General features: G+C 28.9%; 1 protein-coding gene across 1 annotated transcript; it reads right to left on the bottom strand.

Annotated features, from left to right (window-relative positions):
• Positions 1 to 8756: 8756 nt before the first annotated feature.
• LOC126844741 (hemoglobinase-like) lies at positions 8757 to 17379 on the bottom strand. Its single transcript, XM_050583138.1, has 10 exons — positions 17150 to 17379; positions 15051 to 15148; positions 14868 to 14949; positions 14579 to 14664; positions 12282 to 12426; positions 12121 to 12190; positions 10417 to 10535; positions 9874 to 10134; positions 9093 to 9260; positions 8757 to 9033 (listed from the first exon to the last, which is right to left on the bottom strand). The coding sequence occupies exons 1-10, from the start codon at positions 17315 to 17317 to the stop codon at positions 8923 to 8925; spliced, it is 1308 nt and encodes a 435-aa protein (XP_050439095.1). The 5' UTR covers positions 17318 to 17379; the 3' UTR covers positions 8757 to 8922.
• Positions 17380 to 21518: the final 4139 nt, after the last annotated feature.

Here is a 21518-nt window from a genome sequence, read left to right as displayed (position 1 = left end):
ACAGGTATCATGAGTATATATGCTAATTTTGATTACAGTAGCACGTTAGGCTTGAGTAAGAAGCCGCACACCGACGACACTTCACGGAAATGTTACTGAAAGGAAAATGTTTTTCTGTATAGATCTGGTGATTCGTTATATTTCTATGTCTAAAAATTGAGAATGTTAGTTAACTATAAAACAAAATTAAAAACATACCCTCCATAAAAAATATAGGTACACACAACCGAAAACCGCTATTTATAAATGTACATTTTCATATTATAATATATTAATAAAAATCGCGTTTGATTTAATAAATACATCATGAAAATCATCCTACAAAAATAATTGAAAAAAAACTGTTCTTGCTTATATTTTAAACCTACAAATTATTTAGAAATTTGATAAAACCATTTGAAATTTTAATAAACATATATAACATTTTATTAGGTATGTTGTTTATATTTATAACAAGCTGCCTGGACCCGGCGTTGCCCGAGATTTAGTCTGCCAGGGCTAAGTAAAATAATTTCAATTCCCCCATTACCACCCCCATTTCTCATCTCTAATCTATTATCTCTTATCAGATAACAGCGTTTTTGTGATCCTTTTTACGGTTATTATGTCCTCCTCTTACTCAATGGTCCCAGTCTCAGTCTCAGATCCCGTTCCATTAGTTAAAATCATGCCCAGAATCGTGGTACATAGATGTCATAATAATAAATTAAAAATATTAATAGCATATCATGGAAATTACTCCCCTAAATTATGTGAGCTCGTGAACTTTAAATAAATTGCAGAGCCGAGTGTGTGTATTAGGTACACATTTGTTTGTTCATTGACAAAACTATAAGTAGTTGAGTCTACATGTGAAAAACCAATTATAATAATAGGAAATACAAATCTTTTAGTTAAGGACATACTTAGAAGTGGGCAAAGACAAGATGTAATAAAGATATGAGGGTATAAATGATTACAAGTTATCGTTACCATCGATTTTTTATACCGACACACTTTATGTTGTTTATTTATGTTTTGATGTAAAAAAGCTGAATACCTACCCAAAGATTCAATTCTTTTTTATAATCAGAATTGACAACTCCATTTTAGCTCTAGCCTCAATGAGTTGAACTCGTACATTAATTACCATGCTATTCTATAGCTCGCTAACACGTACGTACGTTTGTACGGGTATTTTTCAAATCTTGCAAAATTAATTTAACCCACTTTCTTATGTCGTAAAGGGCTGAAACTTGGCACAGACACTCATCTCGGATGACAATACAATATCCTGTAATCATATTAGGATTCGGACATCCAGGTCGCCCTACGTGGAATCAAATGTGGGGGTCATTTCACTAAAATTTAGTAGTAACCTATTCACCAATTATTAAGTAACTTTAGTTGGACTTAGAAGTAAAAAATAAAAACTTCGAAAACAACCGAAAATTAACTACAATTTTAAATAATGTTAAACATCTTTAATTTTTGACAAAAAAGAAAAGCGTGGGCCCTATTCAACAAAGTCCCTCATAAATTTATCAGATAATGTTTTATATTGTAAGTTCTTTTGTAATTTTAATTTGGTTCAATATTTGTGTATGACACAAACATTTCATAATACTTAACCCAATGAATTTGGACTTTGTTGAATAGGGCCCACGCTTTTCTTATTAGTAAAAAATTAAAGATGTTTAACATTATTTAAAATTGTAGTTAATATTCGGTTGTTTTCAAAGTAATTGACATTTTAAATAAAATGTGCTACAATTGATTGGTAAATTGTTCTTGTAATAAAATTATTTTTTACTTTTTAGTTCACTTTTTATTTGTTTTCATTGTTTTTTTGTATTATTTTAACAATTAATTATCATAACAATGAGCACGATAAGAGGAAATAAGTGTGTATTTTTTAACTGCGGGAAAAACAAAAGAGAAGACCCAGCTCTAAAATTACACAGTTCTCCGAAGTATGACCGTTATTGAATGCTATTGAAATATTTGGATAAGAACCGCAAAATGTTTTTAGTACTGAACAGTGGCGTACTTACGGGGGGGGGGGGGGCGTTCGCGTTTAAACCTCCCAGAGCCCAAAAAAAAATGTGAATTAGTAATATATTATAGGTATTTATTGTATAATCGTTACAATGTTACTCTTAGGAGTAATTTAGAACTTAAAGTAAATAAATATAATAAATAATAATTTAATAATTATATTTTAATTATTAAGTGTTTAGGGTTTTGTACAGTTTTGACTTTTGTTAACTATTAAATGAAGGGCTGCGGGGAAAAAAGATCAATGTCAATTTTTTTTGAAAATGAGATATTGGTATCAAATTATTTGTATTGATGTATTGTATCTTTTATGCGCTCCAACCAGGGAAAAAAAAAGATAAGTCGAGAGTAACGACCGCCGGAAGTTTAGGCGTACAGGCAAAATATATTACGTTTTGAAATTAAAAACATGATTTTCTCAGAATGTTAAAAAACTGACATTGATCTTTTTTCCCCGCAGCCCTTCAAATGCTCAAACGCATACCTATTCTGATATTAATTTTGTGACAAATGCTCAACAAATAATTCATATTTTTTTAGAAAAAGCCCCGTAAAGTAAACAAATAAGTTTTAAGTTGTTTAATATTATTAGTAAAGAATTTTTTCCGCTAGTTGTTAATTTACAAGATTCCTCGCCACACTTAGAATACCTAATAATGACATTAATTTATTGTAAACTTTTTAGAGTATTTAATACAAAATCAAAACATAATAAAGTCAGTTCAGTCGAAAAATTAAACATTTTAAAAGGCATTTGATTTTTTTAAATTGGTTATTCCAATGTTAAATGTAAATACAATTTTAAAAATAATGTAAATAAAAAATTGATTATTTGAAAGAATCAAATATTCTTCAGTTAAATAGGTTTTTAAACCTTTTTGAATAGTATGTTTTATTTGGGGTTTCTTATTTATTTATTTATGTTTTTTAATGTTGTTAATTTATTTTGATAGTCTATTTGGTATTCTCGTATTTTTACTGAATTTTTTGTTGTTTATGCGAAAGTGTTTAATTGTTTTAATTATTAAATATAATATTTATATATTTGATAGGGGGAGGGGGAGGGGGTAAAAACAAAATAATTGTGAACAATTGAGATGACATTGTATAAAAACAACATTAAAAAAAAAACAATTTCTTATTAAACCCTATGAAATAGGTATTGAGTGGCCCATGATAAAAAAATCATGTTACATATCAACTCAACCAGATTTTTTCTCCTGATTTCAAATCTGAAATAATTTTTTTCGTAAGAAAATTTTTTAATAAGATACGAGTTCTATTTAAAATAATAAAAAAAAATGAATATCATATATTGTACCCATAGAGCATCCTGAATGTCTTCTTATTTGAAGCTCCGTAGAACTTGACTTTACATCCTGTTCATTAATTACTGACTTTTGCATACTTTTTTACCCATTTCTCTTTTTTACTACTAACCTTTTTGATTAATAATTATTAATACTTTAATTAATAAATTATTATTTTTAATTTAAGAAATTTATTTTAGAGCCGCTCCTGGATGGAAAAGGAATGCAAAAAGAGGCCCTAAAAAGTACGGCTCCGGGCCCGCACCATAGGCTAGCCAAGGGGCTATTATATCCTAAATACGGCCCTGATTCAGTAGTAGTATATTCATAGATTAAATACATTTAATCTATGATATAATGTAGTATTAATATTTTACTACCTGTATCGCGGTTGCCGTAGTAGTAAAACAAACATTTATTATTATTTAATATTTAATATAATATATTTTGTCAATAAGGGTATGCTGCGCTATCTCTCCAAAAATAAAGAAACGAAATAGCGGTTGCCATTTGGAATATTGCAGTGGCCTATCTATATGTATTTAATCTAAGCCTAAGGGTACAAGGCCCAATACTGACATCATGAAATGAGTGTTTCTTGACGAATTCGCTGTCCGGAATGGGTCAGTCCGTCGTCGCCGGAGAGAGGGATGGCGGTCCATTTTCACTAGATGATTGTCTGTGATCGAGGTCGAACAGATAACACACAACGGCTTTACCTACTCGACCACTCCTCCTCCATAATCAACTAATATTAGAAAAAAATGATTGGAAAACGGTTTATTGTTAATCCAAGTTAAATTTAACTAATTAATAAGTTGTCCAAGAGACATTTTATTATGCATTATTTTTCAATATAATAACTTTCTGCTTACAGTTTTTCTGATAATTATACTTCTAATAATGGTTTTCATGTTTGAAAATCATTTTAAACAATTTTTTTCTCATACTATATAACTCCTAACAATTCATTTTTATCGTTTTTTATACATTCTTACAATTTACCACTTCATATTAAAAATAATCAATTGCTAAGCATGATAATATGTTTTCATATATCTTTATGAAAATTGCTTCATATATAATTTCTGAACGCAAAACTACACGCCCTGTATTTATTCTAGTTAAAGTGTGGCTTAAAAGCTCAATTTTTAAATGTGGTAAAACTTTTTTACATTTTTCTATTCAGCTTCTTTTTTTACGTTTTAACCGTTGTATGGCACATTTATATATTTTTCAATAAATTTTTTTTGCAATTTGATTATTAGGGGTTTCAAATAGATAAATTAAATTATTTCATATTGATCAAAACAACCATTCTCTTAAAATAAAACATTTTGTTAAAAAGACATAATTCAACGTATATTTTTTTTATTTTTAATATTGTTACCACTCAACCAAATCGAATTTCACTACCCGTCAATACGTGGAGTGTCCACAAAGAGCATTCCCGGTATATTTTACATTAGGTAAATACAAAAACCATTATGCATACAATTGAGTTAAGAAGGGTGCGCGCCCAGAGACAAATTTAATTAAGCTGTCTGGTCCACTAATATGTGCTAATAATACGTACATGCATACAAAAAAGGTAAGTCCATTTCAGTATTTAATGCTAAACAGCTATTACAATTTCCCGTTATTTTAATTATTTCTCTTGTAGGGTTTGACATTATTTAGTGACAACGGACACACAGTCTGTGAGTGGCAGAACTTCATGCGAAATGTACAATGCAATTATTTAGCTGCAGTGGATTCTGGAAAACCGAATTAAATGAAACAAAGAGCCTGATCATAGTAAATAAAATTTTTGTTCAGCTTCACATCGAGGCAAAAACATAATATTCGGGCTAGAATATAGGGTTTTAATACTTAAATTTAAAAGCATTTATAAGGTCTTTAATTGTTTTAATTTGTTTAGTACTCATAATTAGTTTTTTTGTTAAAACATTGGCTTTGAAATCTAGCAGTTGAAGTTTAACTATGTTTTGTTTTAAATCCTGGTTCGATTGACTAAATGCTCTAAACAGTAAAACATATAAGTATGTGTTAATAGAAAACATAATTAAAAGAAATGTATCTTGTGTTGGTAAAAAAAAAATTAATTTTGTTTTGTAGATTTCTATTTAAATTTTTTGAATTAATTTTTTTATCTATATCTATAGTATCTGTATTAGTTATCTATTTGCTTCTAAATAGTTTGCTATTTGTGAATATTGTGAATCAATACTGTAATAAAAATTAGCTTTATCTTTAAAAGTATTGGCTTTACAATTTTACCAAAGGTAATAATGGTTACCAAGGTAACTTTTTAACTAGTAGATTTGTAGCTTGTCCATAAATCAAAAACGTTTTAAAAAACTGTGGTACAACTTATTGGTAATTGTTCTTGTAAAAAAATTATTATTTACTGTTTAATTAAAATTTTTTTTACCATTTTTAGAAAAGCGTGTTTTTTTAGTATTGTCTATTAAAGCTACTAACAAGACGGGTTTTCAACAATTTTTGGAATTATTAGCAGTTACATTTGTCAGTTTTTATAGTCAGCCCAAAAATCCTCACTTTTAAAAATTGGAAAAATAACACTGTAATCTGTAATATCTATTATAGAGTTGTAATATTTCATTTTTATAAAAATACTCATATTTCTTGAGATCACGTAATAGATTAAACACACAAGCGTTAGATTAGTGAATCACTGTATTGCGATGCAAATACGTATACACACTACACACACATCTGTGTAGTACTTCATCTGTCCTTTTGGGTAAACACACCTTCTACACATATGATATTTACTGGCGTGGCGCTGTCACCTAAAAATATTGAAAAAAGAGAGATAAAATTTGACCTGACCAATAAGAGAACAGACTATCATTTTTTGTAGTAACTATAACAGCAAAGCCCCTTTCATTCATCCTATTCATCAAGTAATCTCTTTTACATTTAATCACTTTTTCTATTAATTTTTTTTCATTAATTTCCTATTTTCTCGTACAATACTACTTTTTCTACTTTTTTTTTTACTTCTTTTTCTTATTAATTATGTAATATCCTTTATATTTTTATCAATTTTTCTATTACATTTTTCATTATTTATTTTCTCTGTTTACTCGTACAATACTACTTTTCCAGTAGACAAGACAATATTCACTAGAAAAAGTAATGTTAAAAATATAGAATAGCCAAGGGGTTAAGACATTTTTATAAAGAAAATATTCGGTATCAAATCTGATCTGGAAATGTTTATTCGATATATTATTAAAAGAACTAAAAATGTCAATAAACTATATTTTACAACAATTGCAGAGAGAGAGATAAGCACTTTTTTTATTAAGGATGTTATTCATAGAGTTTTGACTAAATGCAGGGTAATTTACATAAATACCAGAGAATTTGAATGTAAAAGTTTTCCTAATAATTTACATAATACATTTCTATCTGTCATTTCTATAGGTAACGAATAGGTAACTGATAGAAATAATTAACTATTAAAAGTATTTATCATTGCGAAATTGGTCGTTTATAGTATGAATAAGTAATTAAAATGCAAATGCTTCATAATGTAAGTGATGTACCTAGTGGTAATTGCTCTTAGCTTGTCATTTAAATAATATAATTCGTCGATAAATTACCTAGTTTAACGAAAAAAAAGACATCAGACATATAATAAATATTGTATAAATTTGAATATTTTAAAACGTAAAAACATTAAGAGATAATTGAATATATTTACTAAAAAGAAGAGAATTCTTTAAAAGTTAATGTTTTAGTGGTATTGTCTACAAGTATAAAATATAAATACTTCATTTTTGTTTGGAGTTCTTTGAAACTACTAGGACAACTAGGATGTTCTGAAGCTTGTCTAATCATCTCGTCATTGGTAGCATTTCTGCTACCTATGTAATCGAGATTCATTATTTGATGTTCTTCATCTTGAAATTATTATGAACAATAGATCATCAAAGATTTAGTTGTTTGATATTCTGGTATTTTACTACTGTTGTGTAAAAAAACTATGGTGTTTATAAAGTTGATCACGAGTAACGACAGACGCTGTTATAATTTTAAACGGTACCTTTGTACTCTTTTTTATAATATAGGTAGTTAGTACCTAGTTTACCAATTAACTATATTACTACAGCTAGTAATTAAATAGCGAGGTACTACAGTTTATCATATCATTAGGCTTTACAATCTTACAGATAACATTATTCTCATTGAAATCAACCCAAAATCAAAATATGTTTTTAGATTTTGAAAATAAGCTCAACTCAACATAATAAGTAACAACACAATACGTGACTAATATAATAACTATATTAGTTATTTATTATTTTTTATCACTTTATTTTATAGAATTTTGGAATGTTTTTTTACGTGTGCAATACGAGTAGTTTGAGTAAATATGAAATATTAATAATTGCACATCGCAACCTCAGCATTTAAACACATGTTATTAATTTTGATTATTATTTAAGGTTATTTTTAGGTATGATTCCTCGTTCTTGATGAATATTTTAAGTATATTAAATATGCTATTATCATTAGAGAAAATGTAGGTCTTATTTACGACAAGACATTAAACTTTTCAAATAAAAGAATACACCCAAGTGTATGGTTTGGATGTTACTGAAATTATACACGTTTTGTTAATGTTGCCCAGCAGGTATACTCGTATATCGAAAGGTTTTTTTTAAATAATGGATAAAGAATCTGCACCGATTCACGCGAGAACAAATCCAGTACCAAATAGAAAACAAATAGTTAAATAGGTATTCAGACAAAGTAAATTAAAATAGCAAGAGCCGTCCACACATGTTTTTCTTATACCGCGCTACCACATGATTCTACCAACCGATATTTAGGTTTTTGGTTTTGAAAATCTAGTAAATTCGATATCGACTTAAAAAAACACTTTATATTGTAGATGGGCCATGCCTAATAAATGTTCTATACAAAGTTATAGCATGACGATGTTGAATGTTGAATCACGGTTTTGGGACATAAGGTTAGGTTAGGTATTATATAGTTCATATTAGATAAAGCATGACCTTTTCAACTTTCAACCCGCCAAAGTACCAATTGCATACGATTTCGAATTGATTGACACAATGCTTGAGTAAATCAGTCCAGAGGAAAAAGCTATCGTGTTTGGGGACACAAAAAAGAACATATCATTAAAAATTCCTTCTGTGCTTTCGCATCGAAGTTTTATGTGCATTGTGTATTTGGGTAAATAAGGTTTTCTTCTGAAACTGTCTGTGTATACAGATAGTTATGTATATTTATTTAATGAAGTGACTGAATGCAATATTATAGTGACTGCACAGTACATTATTTTCTCTTGTTGAATCTATTAATCTGAACCATTTACTGTTGAAAATAGGATAAAAAATTCTTCTACAATTATATTTAAACCATTCTTGTTTATTTCATAAAATATATAACCCAACCTTGAATTGTTTTCTACGTTTTTTTTTAACTATTTATAAATTATAAATATATTATAGATTCATACACCTACTATTAGTAATTTATAAGTGATTAAACGCAAAAGTAAGTTGTTTAATGATTAACAAATGATTTCCACGGCCTGAGTAGGTTCCATACGTTTGATTAGTAAAATGGAAGTATCGCATAAATTCGCCAAAATATTTTTTCCTTCTTTATGCAGCATAATATCCTATAAAAAAAGTGTTTGTAATTTTGTGTACTTTATCTGAATATATGAATTATACAAACTTTGTTTTTTCCTATACACTTGTCGTTGAACGATGATATCAAATCTTTGAAACATTTACTATTGAAAGCATCCGTCGTGCTATCTTTTTTGATATATTTTTTAATACTGCTGTCGCCGCCGATGACCAAATCAACAATACGTGTTAATGCTGATTGTACATCTAATGTCTGTGAAAAAAAAACTAGATGAACATTTGAGAAAACAGATGAATATTCCTTTCAATACAGCGTCAAATGCTAAATGTTTTTGTCATATATAAGAAGAAATGGTCGAGAAATAAATAATTATCCAAGGAAAAGTACAAGGCAAAAAGAATTTAGTATTTCTTCCTACTCCATGTATTGAACAAATCAAACGTCTAGCAGGAATCAGGTCAGTAGCAAAAATCAAGCGAACTATAGAAACCCGGGATGTTTGGAGAAATAATACTAATCATACGCTTGATTAAGTGGTCACGGCATACAAAAACGAACTATCGTAAGAGAAGAAGTAGAACCTTAACTATTTTATTATTATACATTATTAGGTGATATGGGAAATTATGTATAGAAATTCATGGAGAAAGAGAGTTTAGCTAGCCGATCTAATTTGAATGAAGTATGATGAAGAATAAATATATATATTTTTAATATTATCATTGTCATGATAATAATAAACTATTGGTAAACCATAATTGTGACCTTTTGGCGACAGTAGTAAGTAGGTAGTAGCTGTGTTGATTCTGATGGGTAGCGTATATTTAATAAAATTTATAAAATTCACGGACGTCATTAATTATACCTCAGTTAACTGATCAAGTGGGCGGTGCACAACGCTGTCGATATCGTTACTCTGGTGTCCGAATTTCATATTCAATCTTTTCTTTTCCGCTCTCGATGTAACATTTGGCTTCCGGGATCCTAAGAAATAACTGATAGGCAAATTGCCGACTTTCCAGTGGCCGTACAATTGAGGGTGTTCCTTTTTTGTATGTGACACAGTATTTCTGAGGCTATCGAAATGATCGAATATACTTATGGACTTTTGTTGTTTCGTTTCCATCTAGGAATGAATATATAAAAAACATAAAAAATATATTTTATACTCAACATATTTCAAACAAAATATTTAAAATGTAAATATTTATAAACTTTCTGAAGTTATTTTTGAAGACCCAATGCTATCTAATCGCATAGTTATTTCAGGGATCTGAATTTCAGATGAGTCATTTTTTTATTTTTGTTTCGAGTTTAACAGGTACAAATTGACCTGCTCAGGGGCCCTCAGAAAAGGTTAAAACCCGGGCCCCAAATACATTAAATCACGCTCTGTGTACTGTCTTACTTGTTCGTAAAGGCTCATCCAATGGTAACTAAACAGACCGGCCAGACATGGTTTGATATCGATATCGCAAAATTCACCCCAAGTGTCTTCGTCTGGACCACCGGCTGTGGCGACCAAAGCTATTAACACAAACAATGTCACATAATCATATTATCTAATATCACCGATCACTGTTCAGCAGCGACATTAATTTAAAAATATTAATTAAGAAAAGTAAATAATAAAATAATACCATAGACAGAGAGTTTATAATGATAAAAAAATCTGAATACTGTACTAAAATGTTGGACTACTTAATAAATTGCATTAATGATTAATACTTAATGTTGTTCAATTAACGATAAACATGAGCATTAGATTTTTAAACAAAAAATATGTATATCTAACTATGTATGTATTTTGCAAAAAATGTATGTAGGTATATTAAAGAACTTATGTTAACAAAAGAAAAGTGTCAGTGTTGTCACACAAAAATTAAAGTAAATATAAATTAGTGTTGCCATATACAGGGTGTTCCACAATGATTCCAAATGAAATAACTTTTGTTCTAGTGAATATTTTTAAGATTTTTTTTTTTAATTTATTCATACTCATTCGCGCTAAAGCAACAAGTTTTTTACTGTACTCAACTATTTACTTTTTTAAATAATGATTTTATTTTTTTTTTGCTACATATTTAAAAAAAATTCAAGTTAGCCATTTTATTAAAAATATGTAACAAAAAATAAATAAAATCATTATTTGAAAAAGTAAAAAGTTGAGTGTGATAAAAAACGTGATGCTTTAGCGCAAATGAGTATAAATTAATTAATTAAAAAAAAATCTTAAAAATATTCACTACAACAAGTTATTTAATTTGTTGAATCATTGTGGAACACCTGTATACATATATGGGGCATTCTGAGTCAAACCACGCGGTCATCGGCCCGACATCCTCAAAATGTAATGACATTTTTTGTATAAGCTTTCTATTGGTCTATGTTAAGATCTTAATTTTTTTGACATTTTTATTCATTCATATTTATTTTAAAAATAGAGGTTTTTGTGTTATTTTTCACAAAACAACGATATCGACCAATTTTAAAATTCTCAACATTTGTATCATTAAATCAGACTTGAATCAAATTTTTTGGTCTAATAACTGGAATGGGCCGAGATTTAATTCTATTTTTTTTAATAACGAAAATGTTGGTTAAAATCTAAGAATAATATTATAATTTCAGTTTTTTTATTTAAAAAATAAATTAAAAATTGAAAATAAGCCGAATAAAAATAACTTTTTTTTCGGTCCGGTCTCCTCAACATTTTTATAAACTTTTATTAATCTAATATAAGACCTTTTGAAAATGTTTAACAGTCATATTTACGCCAAAAATAGGGTTTTTTTTGTTATTTTTCACGAAAAATAAATTTCAATCCGTTTTAAAATTCTGAAATTGTTATCATTAAATCAGAGACTCAAATAAAATCTTTTGGTCTAATAACTGGAATGGGCCGAGATTTATTTCTATTTTTTTTTAGTAAAAACATTTTTTTTTCAAAATCTTGAAAAAAATAATGTATAATTTCAATTTGAATTTTATTCGTAAATTTTGAGGAGTTCGGGCCGATGGTCGCGGGGTTTGACTCAGAATGCCCCATATATAAGTTATTTTTACCAACCGAAATTCAACTACAGCTAAAAACGATAAACGTCTCACTTACCCCTTATGTTGTGAGGTAGAATATCTTCAAACAAAGTTCCAGAGTGACTAGATTCCCAAAAGACTAACAGCTATAATAAATTAAACAAACGTCGATTTCAAAAATGTATATCAATATATATTTAAATTGTATACATTTATTTATATAATTGGGTATTTTACATTTTTATATCTATTGAGGTCATATAGTGTTTTGAAGTTCTTGATAATTTCTTGTGAAAACAGCTCATCGTCATTAGGGAATACTACAGAGCGGTCATGAGTACCGAGACCCGTAAAGAATAACAACACGTTGCTTGATTTATCGCTAAAAGAGTAAATGTTCTTATTAAGTATTAAAATAATTAACTGTGAATAATACAGAGTTTGTTTTGTATAAAAAGTGATTCACTAAGATTTACCATTATAAGACATTTGTTTTATTTAAAAATACTAATTGTAATTAAGATTTCAAATATTGTTTTTTGTAAGTTTGTTTGTAAGATAATAATATAACATTTTCAAACTTTTATATTTAGTCATAGGCGGAGATTGGAGGGTGCTTGGGGGGGCTTAGCACCCCCAAAATTATCAATAGCCCCCCCCAATTATTTGATCACTCATCAAAGTAATAAATTCCTTAATTAATGGATTAAAAATTAAAATTATTAATAAGAATAAATTATGAAAATTATTTCAGTTCCAAAACGGCAAAACATTATAACAATGGTTTTGATAATGTTATCATTTAATTTTAATTCAAGTGCTAAATAAAGTTATACATTTTTCAGAAAACAATAAATATTGATAAAATTCAAAAGGCTCTAACCCAAAATGTATTTCCCAGCTTATTCAAATTATTTCAAGTCGCCTTGTCTTTGCCAATTAGTTCAGCTACATGCGAACGCAGCTTTTCAGCTATGCGCAAAATTAAGACATGGTTACGTACTAGTATGTTGCAAGATAGGTTTAATAATTCATCCATATTGTACATTGAAAACGATTTAAATATTGATTGGAAAAAATAATTGATATATTTGGATCTAAGAATAGGTACATTGCCTTAAAATAATATGTATTTACTTAAAGAATATACAAATATTATATTATAATTATTATGATTTTTATTTATACATTTGTAATGTTATATAGTATTATATATTAATAATTTAGGAGTGTAAATCCCTTGCGGGTCATTTTAGGTAGAAAAATGCTAGCCCCCCCCCCACCCAAAAAAATTAATGAAATCTCCGCCTATGTATTTAGTATATTTTTTTGGAACTTTTTAATTATTTTAAATAATTTTCTAATAATCAGATAATACATCTGCTAAAAAAATTAATGGTCGATAGTCATATCAGTTTTATACAGATATTTGTTGTATTATTAGTATTTTCAAATACAGTCAGGAGAGGAGTGAGGTAATGCAAGAGAAATCAGTCTACATGTTGAAATGCCATAATCGTTTAGAGTAAATACTTTAAGCAGATGTTCCTTGAATTAATAAGTATTTAAAACACAATAGGTTCCCATTTAATTGACAATAGATTATTATGATTTACGTGAAAACTATAAGAGTAAACATTAAAAACAATAATAATGTAAATAAGTTACATAAAAAAATAATAAAAAATAGATTAAATCTTGTAATCTTTTTAGAGTAAGTGAGTGTCCAAATCTTGTTATAGTATACCGTATATTTATAAATACATAACAGTAGCTAATCCATTTTCAAAATGAATAAAATTCAAATGTAAGTTTTATGTTTAACTTTAAAAATGTATATATTGTTCTTATTAAGTTTATTGATTTATCTAACAAATAATAAATTAAGAGGAAATTATATTTCAACTACATAAAGCCTATAAGATCACACATTATCTGGATATTGTCATAGCCTAGAAGAGCTCACTCCGTGGTTATCAGCACGATTATTCGATAGAATAATTTTTAAATCCATTTTCCTGTTAACTAAAATTTAAATCAGTTTATACTTTGTTAAAAATACTGGTAGGTACCGTATTACGAAGATGATGTCTGTAAAGTCCGTTGTATCATGACAAATAATTCAACAAGGAAATTCCATTAGCAAATGATATGATAAAAAAATATATGAACGTATATACAGGGTCCAACAAAAGTTCGTTAACGCTCTGGAATATGTTAACGAGCTTTTTCGGGGCTTTTATAATATACAAAGTGACTCAAATTTGGTTCGACACAAATTTTGTATAAAAATAATTATTTTAAGTAAAACAAGTTTAAATGAAGTTTGTACTAATTTTTTAAATCAAAATTGTTGTTATTATTAATATTAATAGTTAATAAAATATTGATGGTATGTGTACAGATGTCATAAATGTATTACGGTATTGATATATATTTTCTATTATACATGTGTTTGTTTTTTCCTATATTTTCATGCTCTTACGGGTAAAACCCGTAATTAATAAAGGTAATATTCTTAAATCAATACTTACCTGCCTAGTACACGACCTGATCCGATAGATTTTACATTTGCCCTGCGTGCTAGAAGTACATCTAAAAACACATCTTTGGAAACGTTCTACAAGTAATACCACAGAAACCGTAAATAACACATAAATTCATAGATTGACGATTTATGATGATAGGTTCATATTAGTTTTATATAAAATACTATAATGTATTATTAAAAATTAATTTCGTTCAACATTTGATGTCATCTATCTTATTTAGATACAAATTCGAGAAAATTTCAAGTTTTAAAACACAATCTGCGCTACTCACTTCTCCAGAGTAATCAATAGGAACATCTTCATAGACGTTAGTACCATTGGGCTCGTTTTTAATCACACCAGGGTCAGGGTTTCTATAAAATATTATAAAAAAAATGTAATTGGTTTAATAAACCAATTTTTTAAAACTTAAATACGTACCAATCTTATCTTAACCGAAAAATTGTGTACTTACTCTGGATTATATGCAATATCGTCATACATGAACGTTATGATTCGGTGTCTAGGTATTCCGTTGGACGTTAGTAATTTGTAAGCATGACCGACGTTCGACTAAAACATGTTTGATTATTTTTGTTTAGATTTTCAAAGAGAAGCAATGCCGTAAAATAATTAATTTCTAGGAAAAAATTTAAATTTTTTATTTAATTGTAGAACATTAAAATATGTCTCAAAAGTGTTATTATTTTAAATTTTAGAAATGGTTTTTGATAATTTATAATATGCCATGATACCATTAGGTACATCATAACATCATTACACATATTTGAAAAATTTTTAATCAAAATTATGGATCTCTTGCTTCCAGTATACATATTTTGTAAGCAATGTGTAGGCAATAAGTATCTAAACTATTATCCATAAATCAATAAAATTATTGAATTATTCCTCCCAAAACTGCACATATGGTATCTGCGCCTATGCAATAATTTAATATCATAACTTATATTATTTAATATGTATGTATATTTTTTGAAAGTATATTAGGTATATGCATTTATTATTATAATGACTTTTAGTTTCAATATAGTAACTCAGTAAAAGATACTCGTAGCCTGTGTTTAAGTAGAAATGCTAATGTGTTTGTAGAAAAAGTGTCTAAAATACGTATTAAGTAGATAAAAAAAGTAATTTAGAGTATACAGGGTGGCCCACAAAGATTTGACAAATTAAATAACTATTGTTCTAGTGAATATTTTTGAGATTCTTTTTTTAAATAAGTTATACTCATTTGCGCTATAAACACCACGGTTTTTATTGCCCTTACCTGTTTTACTTTTTTTACATTTTTTATTTTTTTTCAATACAGCCATTTTATTCAAAATCATTTTTAAAAAATAATTGGTGAAAAAAATTTGTATTTTCATTCATTCGTTAAAAGTTATATTCATTTGAAAGTGAGGATGACTGATGACGGGTGGTGGAGTGTGGTAGATTAATCCACGTAGAGTTGTTTTTATCTGCGCGCGTTACCTACCGCACTTCACCTCATCAGTCATCCTCACTTTCAAATGAATACAACTTTTGAACGGATGAATAAAAGCACAAATTTTTTTTACCAATTATTTTTTAAAAAGTATTTGAATAAAATGGTTATCTTGAAAAAAAATTTAAAAAATGTAATAAAAAAAGTAAAAAAATAATTAAAAAAAGTAAAAAAGGTGCAATAAAAACCGTGGTGCTTATACCGTAAATGATTGATGAAATCTCGGTAAATATTATCAAAGTGTTTCGATTTTACAATGATATGAAATAGGTATAAATTACAAAAATAAATGTAACGTAATAATAACATATTATTTGAGTCGCTAAATACAGAAAGGGCACATGTCCAAATTTAAAAAATTTTCAGGAGAGACAAAAAACTTAGTAATTCTGAAAAAATTGCAAATTTTGTGTTGTTAAATAGTCTAGTAGAAGTTATGATATACGAACATGGTTGTACATGGTTCTACATTTTTAGAGAAATATTATAAAATTCTAGGTATTTAACGGTTTTTAAGGTCTTGGACATGTGCCGTTTATGCTAAAAATATAACATTTTCTTAAAAATAAGTTGCTTTTTTATTACCAAAAATTAAAATTACATTAATATGATTCACAGTAGTTTATTTGATCATAATAAGTTACAAATATTTTATTATATTGAAATTTAGGACGAAAAATATAGACTGTGCCTCGTTTGTATTTATCGATATTAAATTTAATAATTAAAAAAAGTTATTTTTGTAAAATAGTGGACATGTACCCTTTCTGTATTTAGCGATTCATTTACAAGTTAACTGATTGGCTCTACTGAGTCCATTTATTTATTATTTGTCATTTGAAAAGTTGCTTTGATTTAAAAATGGTATAAAATCAAAAGTAATAATTCTATACTATACAGCCTTATGGTATATTATTAAAATAATTATCTAGCACACTGATCGTTGTAGATTAATGATTTTAATAGTGAATTGAATGGATAAAACGAACATCAACGAATCGGGCTATTATGTTTATTAATTATATACATATATTATTTACAATTTTTTTATAGTTCATATTGTTTACCTGGTGACGATATCGTATCCACCCTTTGGAGCCAGCCACGAGCACGGCCCAAGTGTGGTATTCAGGGTTATAACTCTGTCGGTTGTCTTCTTCATTCGATTCCTGATGATCCGACGAAACGACCGCACCACCATACAACGCAAATATAATCCAAATGTTCATAAGCATTTTAGCGGGTATTGTTGTTTGTACGTTCACTGCTAACACCTGTTCACAATAATAAAAAAAGTAGAACGAAACCTCTTTAAATATGTGCACACAGGCAGCATACAGATAATAACGTTGCAGAAGGAGCAGATTATTTTCTACTAATCCTGTCTAGCTTCGAATGAACTTCGTTATCATGATACGTTTCAACATCCATCATGCCATAGCTATACAGAGGCGCTTATAATTAAAACAAATATGAAATGTTTTTGTAATCATTCCAAGTGGTTTTAATGTGTAAAAGAACCACCTAGTTTATGGAACACAACTGTAAGCCATTTTTAAGTCTGACCAGTTTCTCATTAAAAAGCGCGCAGTGGCCAGTGTATATTTTTATAAAAAAACTATAATAACCCTTTCGGTAATCGATATTAATATATTAAAAAATATTATATATTATGTTACATTATGAATTATGATAATTTATAATAGGTATAACATAGTTAACTAGGCAAAACGGTTGAAAGAATCATCTAGGTGGCAAAAATTACGAATAATTACCCAATACGTTTTAGAAGCTAATTCTTAATATTTCAAATGCAAGAACAGTTCAATCTATGATTTATGTGTTGTTAGCTAATCGTTAAATTATTTAAGTATAGACTATAGTTGGTACTTGGTACAATCGATCATATGCAATACATATTAAGAGGGCGTCGCACCGGTAATTTTCAGTGGTAAAAACATGTTTACGCCAACTGAAAATTACTCGCTTAATTTTGGTTTTAGAGTAAAAGCATTCATTATAAAATTAAAAGACAACAATATTCTGGAGGGCAAGACGGTGCGTTAAAAAAAAAAATAGTTTATTGAAAAGTTACAGTCATTTAAAAATGTTAAAATAGTCGTTATTTCTAAACTATGTATTGAGCGTTATACTTGGAATAATGAAAAAAACGCACCGTCTTGCCCTTTGGAATGTTGTTTGCTTTTAATTTTATAATGGGTGCTCTTACTCTAAAACTAAAATTAAGCAAGTTATTTTCAGTCTGCTTCAACATGTAGGGATGAAAAAACATTTTTAAATCGCTTTCTAGGATGCTGTGATAGTCCAAAAAATAAATTAGCTACCAAAATAAAGTCCTAGTTGAACTAATAATTACACATCACAGTTTAACCTTTAAATTAAGATTTTGTCAAAAATTGCTTATTCTTTACTCCTTAAAAGTTGGCGGTGCGACGCCCTCTTAAGTTAAGATATTATAAAGCGTTAAATCGGGGAGAAATGCTATATATTACCTTATTTGTACACTATTCTACCAAATGTTTTGTAAAGGAAAAACCACTTTTTGTGAAACCTAAACGATCCTGTATATAACTTATCTAATCGGACGACACTCAATATTTCGGGTACAATCGGATTGACAAAAACACAATGATAAATACAATTAAGGTGGGCCTTGTTCAAATAAAGTATTAGTGATGCACGTACTTGTAATAAAATCAAATAATAGGCTCTTCATATCCTAAATCGTGTTTTTTTTCACGTTAATAATATACAATATGTATTGTGCTATTACAGAGTGATAAATTTAGTGTAAGACACAGAGTATTAGCTTATCTTTTAAGTTTTCAGACAGAAAGGTAAACAATTGTCATTACCTGATTTAAAAGGAAATCACTACGAGGACTTAATTTTGTTAGTAGAGCACTCTAAATTCCTATTGTTACTTAGACGTATGTAATCTTGTTATTTTTTTGTCAAACTAAACTTCCTACATAATTAAACTATCTTCAGATATTTTACATATCATTGATTTTGTATAAATTTATATTTTCGAAATTAATTTGTGCTTAATTGGTATTTGCACTTAATTAAGTTTCTTACCTAGAGTTCAAATAAGTGAATAATTTTTAATTGTTATACAGGATACATATATTATATGGAGCATTCTGAGTCAAACCACGCGGTCATTGGCCTGACTTCCTCAAAATGTTTCCAAATTTTTTTTTATAAACTTCTATTGGTCTAATATAAGACACTTATTTTTTTTTGAAATTGTTATCACTCATGCTTACCCCAAGAATAGATGTTTTTTATATTATTTTTCACGAAAATTAGATTTCGACCAGTTTTGTAATTTTAAAATTTTGAATATAAAATCAGAGACTCAAATAAAATCTTTTGGAACTTTAAAACGGGTCGAAATCGATTTTTTGTGAAAAATAACATAAAAAACCTCTATTTAAGGGGTATATATGCGTGATAAAAATTTCCTAAAATTGAAGGTCTTATATTAGACCAATAGAAGCTTATAAAAAAAATCTCAACAAATGTTTAGGAGGTAAAATTAACTAGGTCACGCGCAAACGGCGGCTTGTACGTCGTTTTGCAATGAATTCTACTAATCAGCCAGGCAATGTTTACACGGCGCCAAATCAAATTGTTATTGACCAAGCAATTTTAAATGGAATACAAAATGAAAACGAAAATTTAAAAAAAATGGTATTAGATCTACAAGCGAATATCGCACAATTGCAGAGCCAATTGTACGACTTCCAAGTGAGTAAAATAAATAATACTAATACTAATAAAAACTCTAGTCATATAGAGTTACATGAAGAAACGGGTTCTAGCTCAGGTGCTAGTTATAGCCCGCAGAAAAAAATGCGTAAAATTGGGAGAAAACACTTCTGTTAAAACTGTGCCCAAAATATACAAACCACCACCGATTACGGCTTGTGGTGTTCAAAATATACAACATTTAATTAGTTGTTTAACACGCGAAGAAGCTGCTGGTCACGAGCAACAGCTAAAAACAAATGCTAACGGTGACATAAAAATCCTAACAGGCGATGAACATCAATTCAGACGCACATTAAAAATTCTAGACGAAAACAAAATTGAGTATCACAGATATCAGCTAAAAACGGAAAAAAAATTTCGTGTTGTATTACGCGGTTTACATCCAGATACTGATATCTGCGAGATCAAAAGAGACCTTGCCGACCTAGGTCATTCTGCAGTCGAGGTTTCGAATATCCCAATTAAAAAGAAACTTAACCCAAATGAAAAAAACAGCGAATGGAAGTATATAAAAATACCATTGTTTTTTGTGGACCTAGATTCGCAAGCAAATAACAAAGATATCTATGAAGTAGACAGTCTTTGCTACCACAAAATTAAAGTCGAACCTCCAAGAAAAAAAAAAGAAGTGCCACAGTGTAAAAATTGTCAATCCTTTTTACATACCCACAACTTTTGTCACAAAAAACCGGTTTGTGTCAAATGTGGTGAAGATCATAAAACAGAAATCTGTTCAAAACCAAAAAAATCAAAAGCCAAATGTGCAAATTGTGGGGAAGCTCACACCGCCAACTGGAAGGGGTGCTCTGCCTACAAAAAGGCTGAAGAACGAGTGTATCCAAAGAAGACAACTGCAGTACAGCGTATTCAGCAAAAGTCAGTTAAAAAAGTAACCACGAATAATACCTATGCTCAAATGGCTAGTTCTTCTAGTACCCAACAGATGACGACACAAAAACCTTTACAGCAACAGCAGGAAAATAATGATGCTTCCTTAAAAGAGGTATTATCTGCTCTGGCTAACATTACAAAAACGCTAAACAATGTTACTTCTAGATTGGATAGGTTAGAAAATAATAACCAGTCCAAAGCTAAGAACAACGCGCAAAAGAAAAAGAAATGAACCGTACACTGCGGATCATAGCGTGGAACGCCAACGGGTTAGTACAACGTAAACAAGAACTTGAAAACTTCTTAAACACTGAAAATATTGACATTGCTCTTGTATCTGAAATACACTTCACATCATGGACTGTTCTAAAAATAAAAAACTATAAAATCTATACAACTTCTATACAACACCCGAGTGGTAGAGCACGTGGAGGTACAGCTGTAATCATAAGAGATACCATAAAGCATTTCGAGCTTGAAAAATACTCAGAACTGTACATACAAGCTACAAGTGTTCGTGTTAAAGATGGGAATAATAACCTCACGGTTACGGCTATTTATTGCCCACCGCAAGGAGGTGCAGATGAAATTAAATTTACTGCATTTTTCCAAACGCTAGGAGACCGATTCATTGCTGGTGGTGACTACAATGCCAAGCACTCTTACTGGGGATCAAGACTGATCACTCCGAAAGGGCGTGCTCTACTAAAAGTAGCTAACACTATAAACGCTGAAATAATTTCT

This window comes from Adelges cooleyi, unplaced genomic scaffold, assembly GCF_023614345.1.
Source record: "Adelges cooleyi isolate 19-005CV unplaced genomic scaffold, UGA_ACOO_1.1 ACOO_flye_CR_arks_rails_tigmint_CR_PRNA_651, whole genome shotgun sequence".
NCBI lineage: Eukaryota > Metazoa > Arthropoda > Insecta > Hemiptera > Adelgidae > Adelges > Adelges cooleyi.
This window is presented reverse-complemented; position numbering and strand designations above follow the sequence as displayed.

Bases quoted from the DNA above. Each gene is read 5' to 3' on its own strand.
- LOC126844741 (XM_050583138.1), bottom strand. From the start codon at position 17,317: ATGCTTATGAACATTTGGATTATATTTGCGTTGTATGGTGGTGCGGTC. The intron at 12,191-12,281 runs GTAAAATACCCA...AATTTATTATAG, and splicing joins ACCTCAATAGATATAAAAAT to CTGTTAGTCTTTTGGGAATC. The intron at 9,261-9,873 runs GTATAATTAATG...TTTTTTTCACAG, and splicing joins CACTTGATCAGTTAACTGAG to ACATTAGATGTACAATCAGC.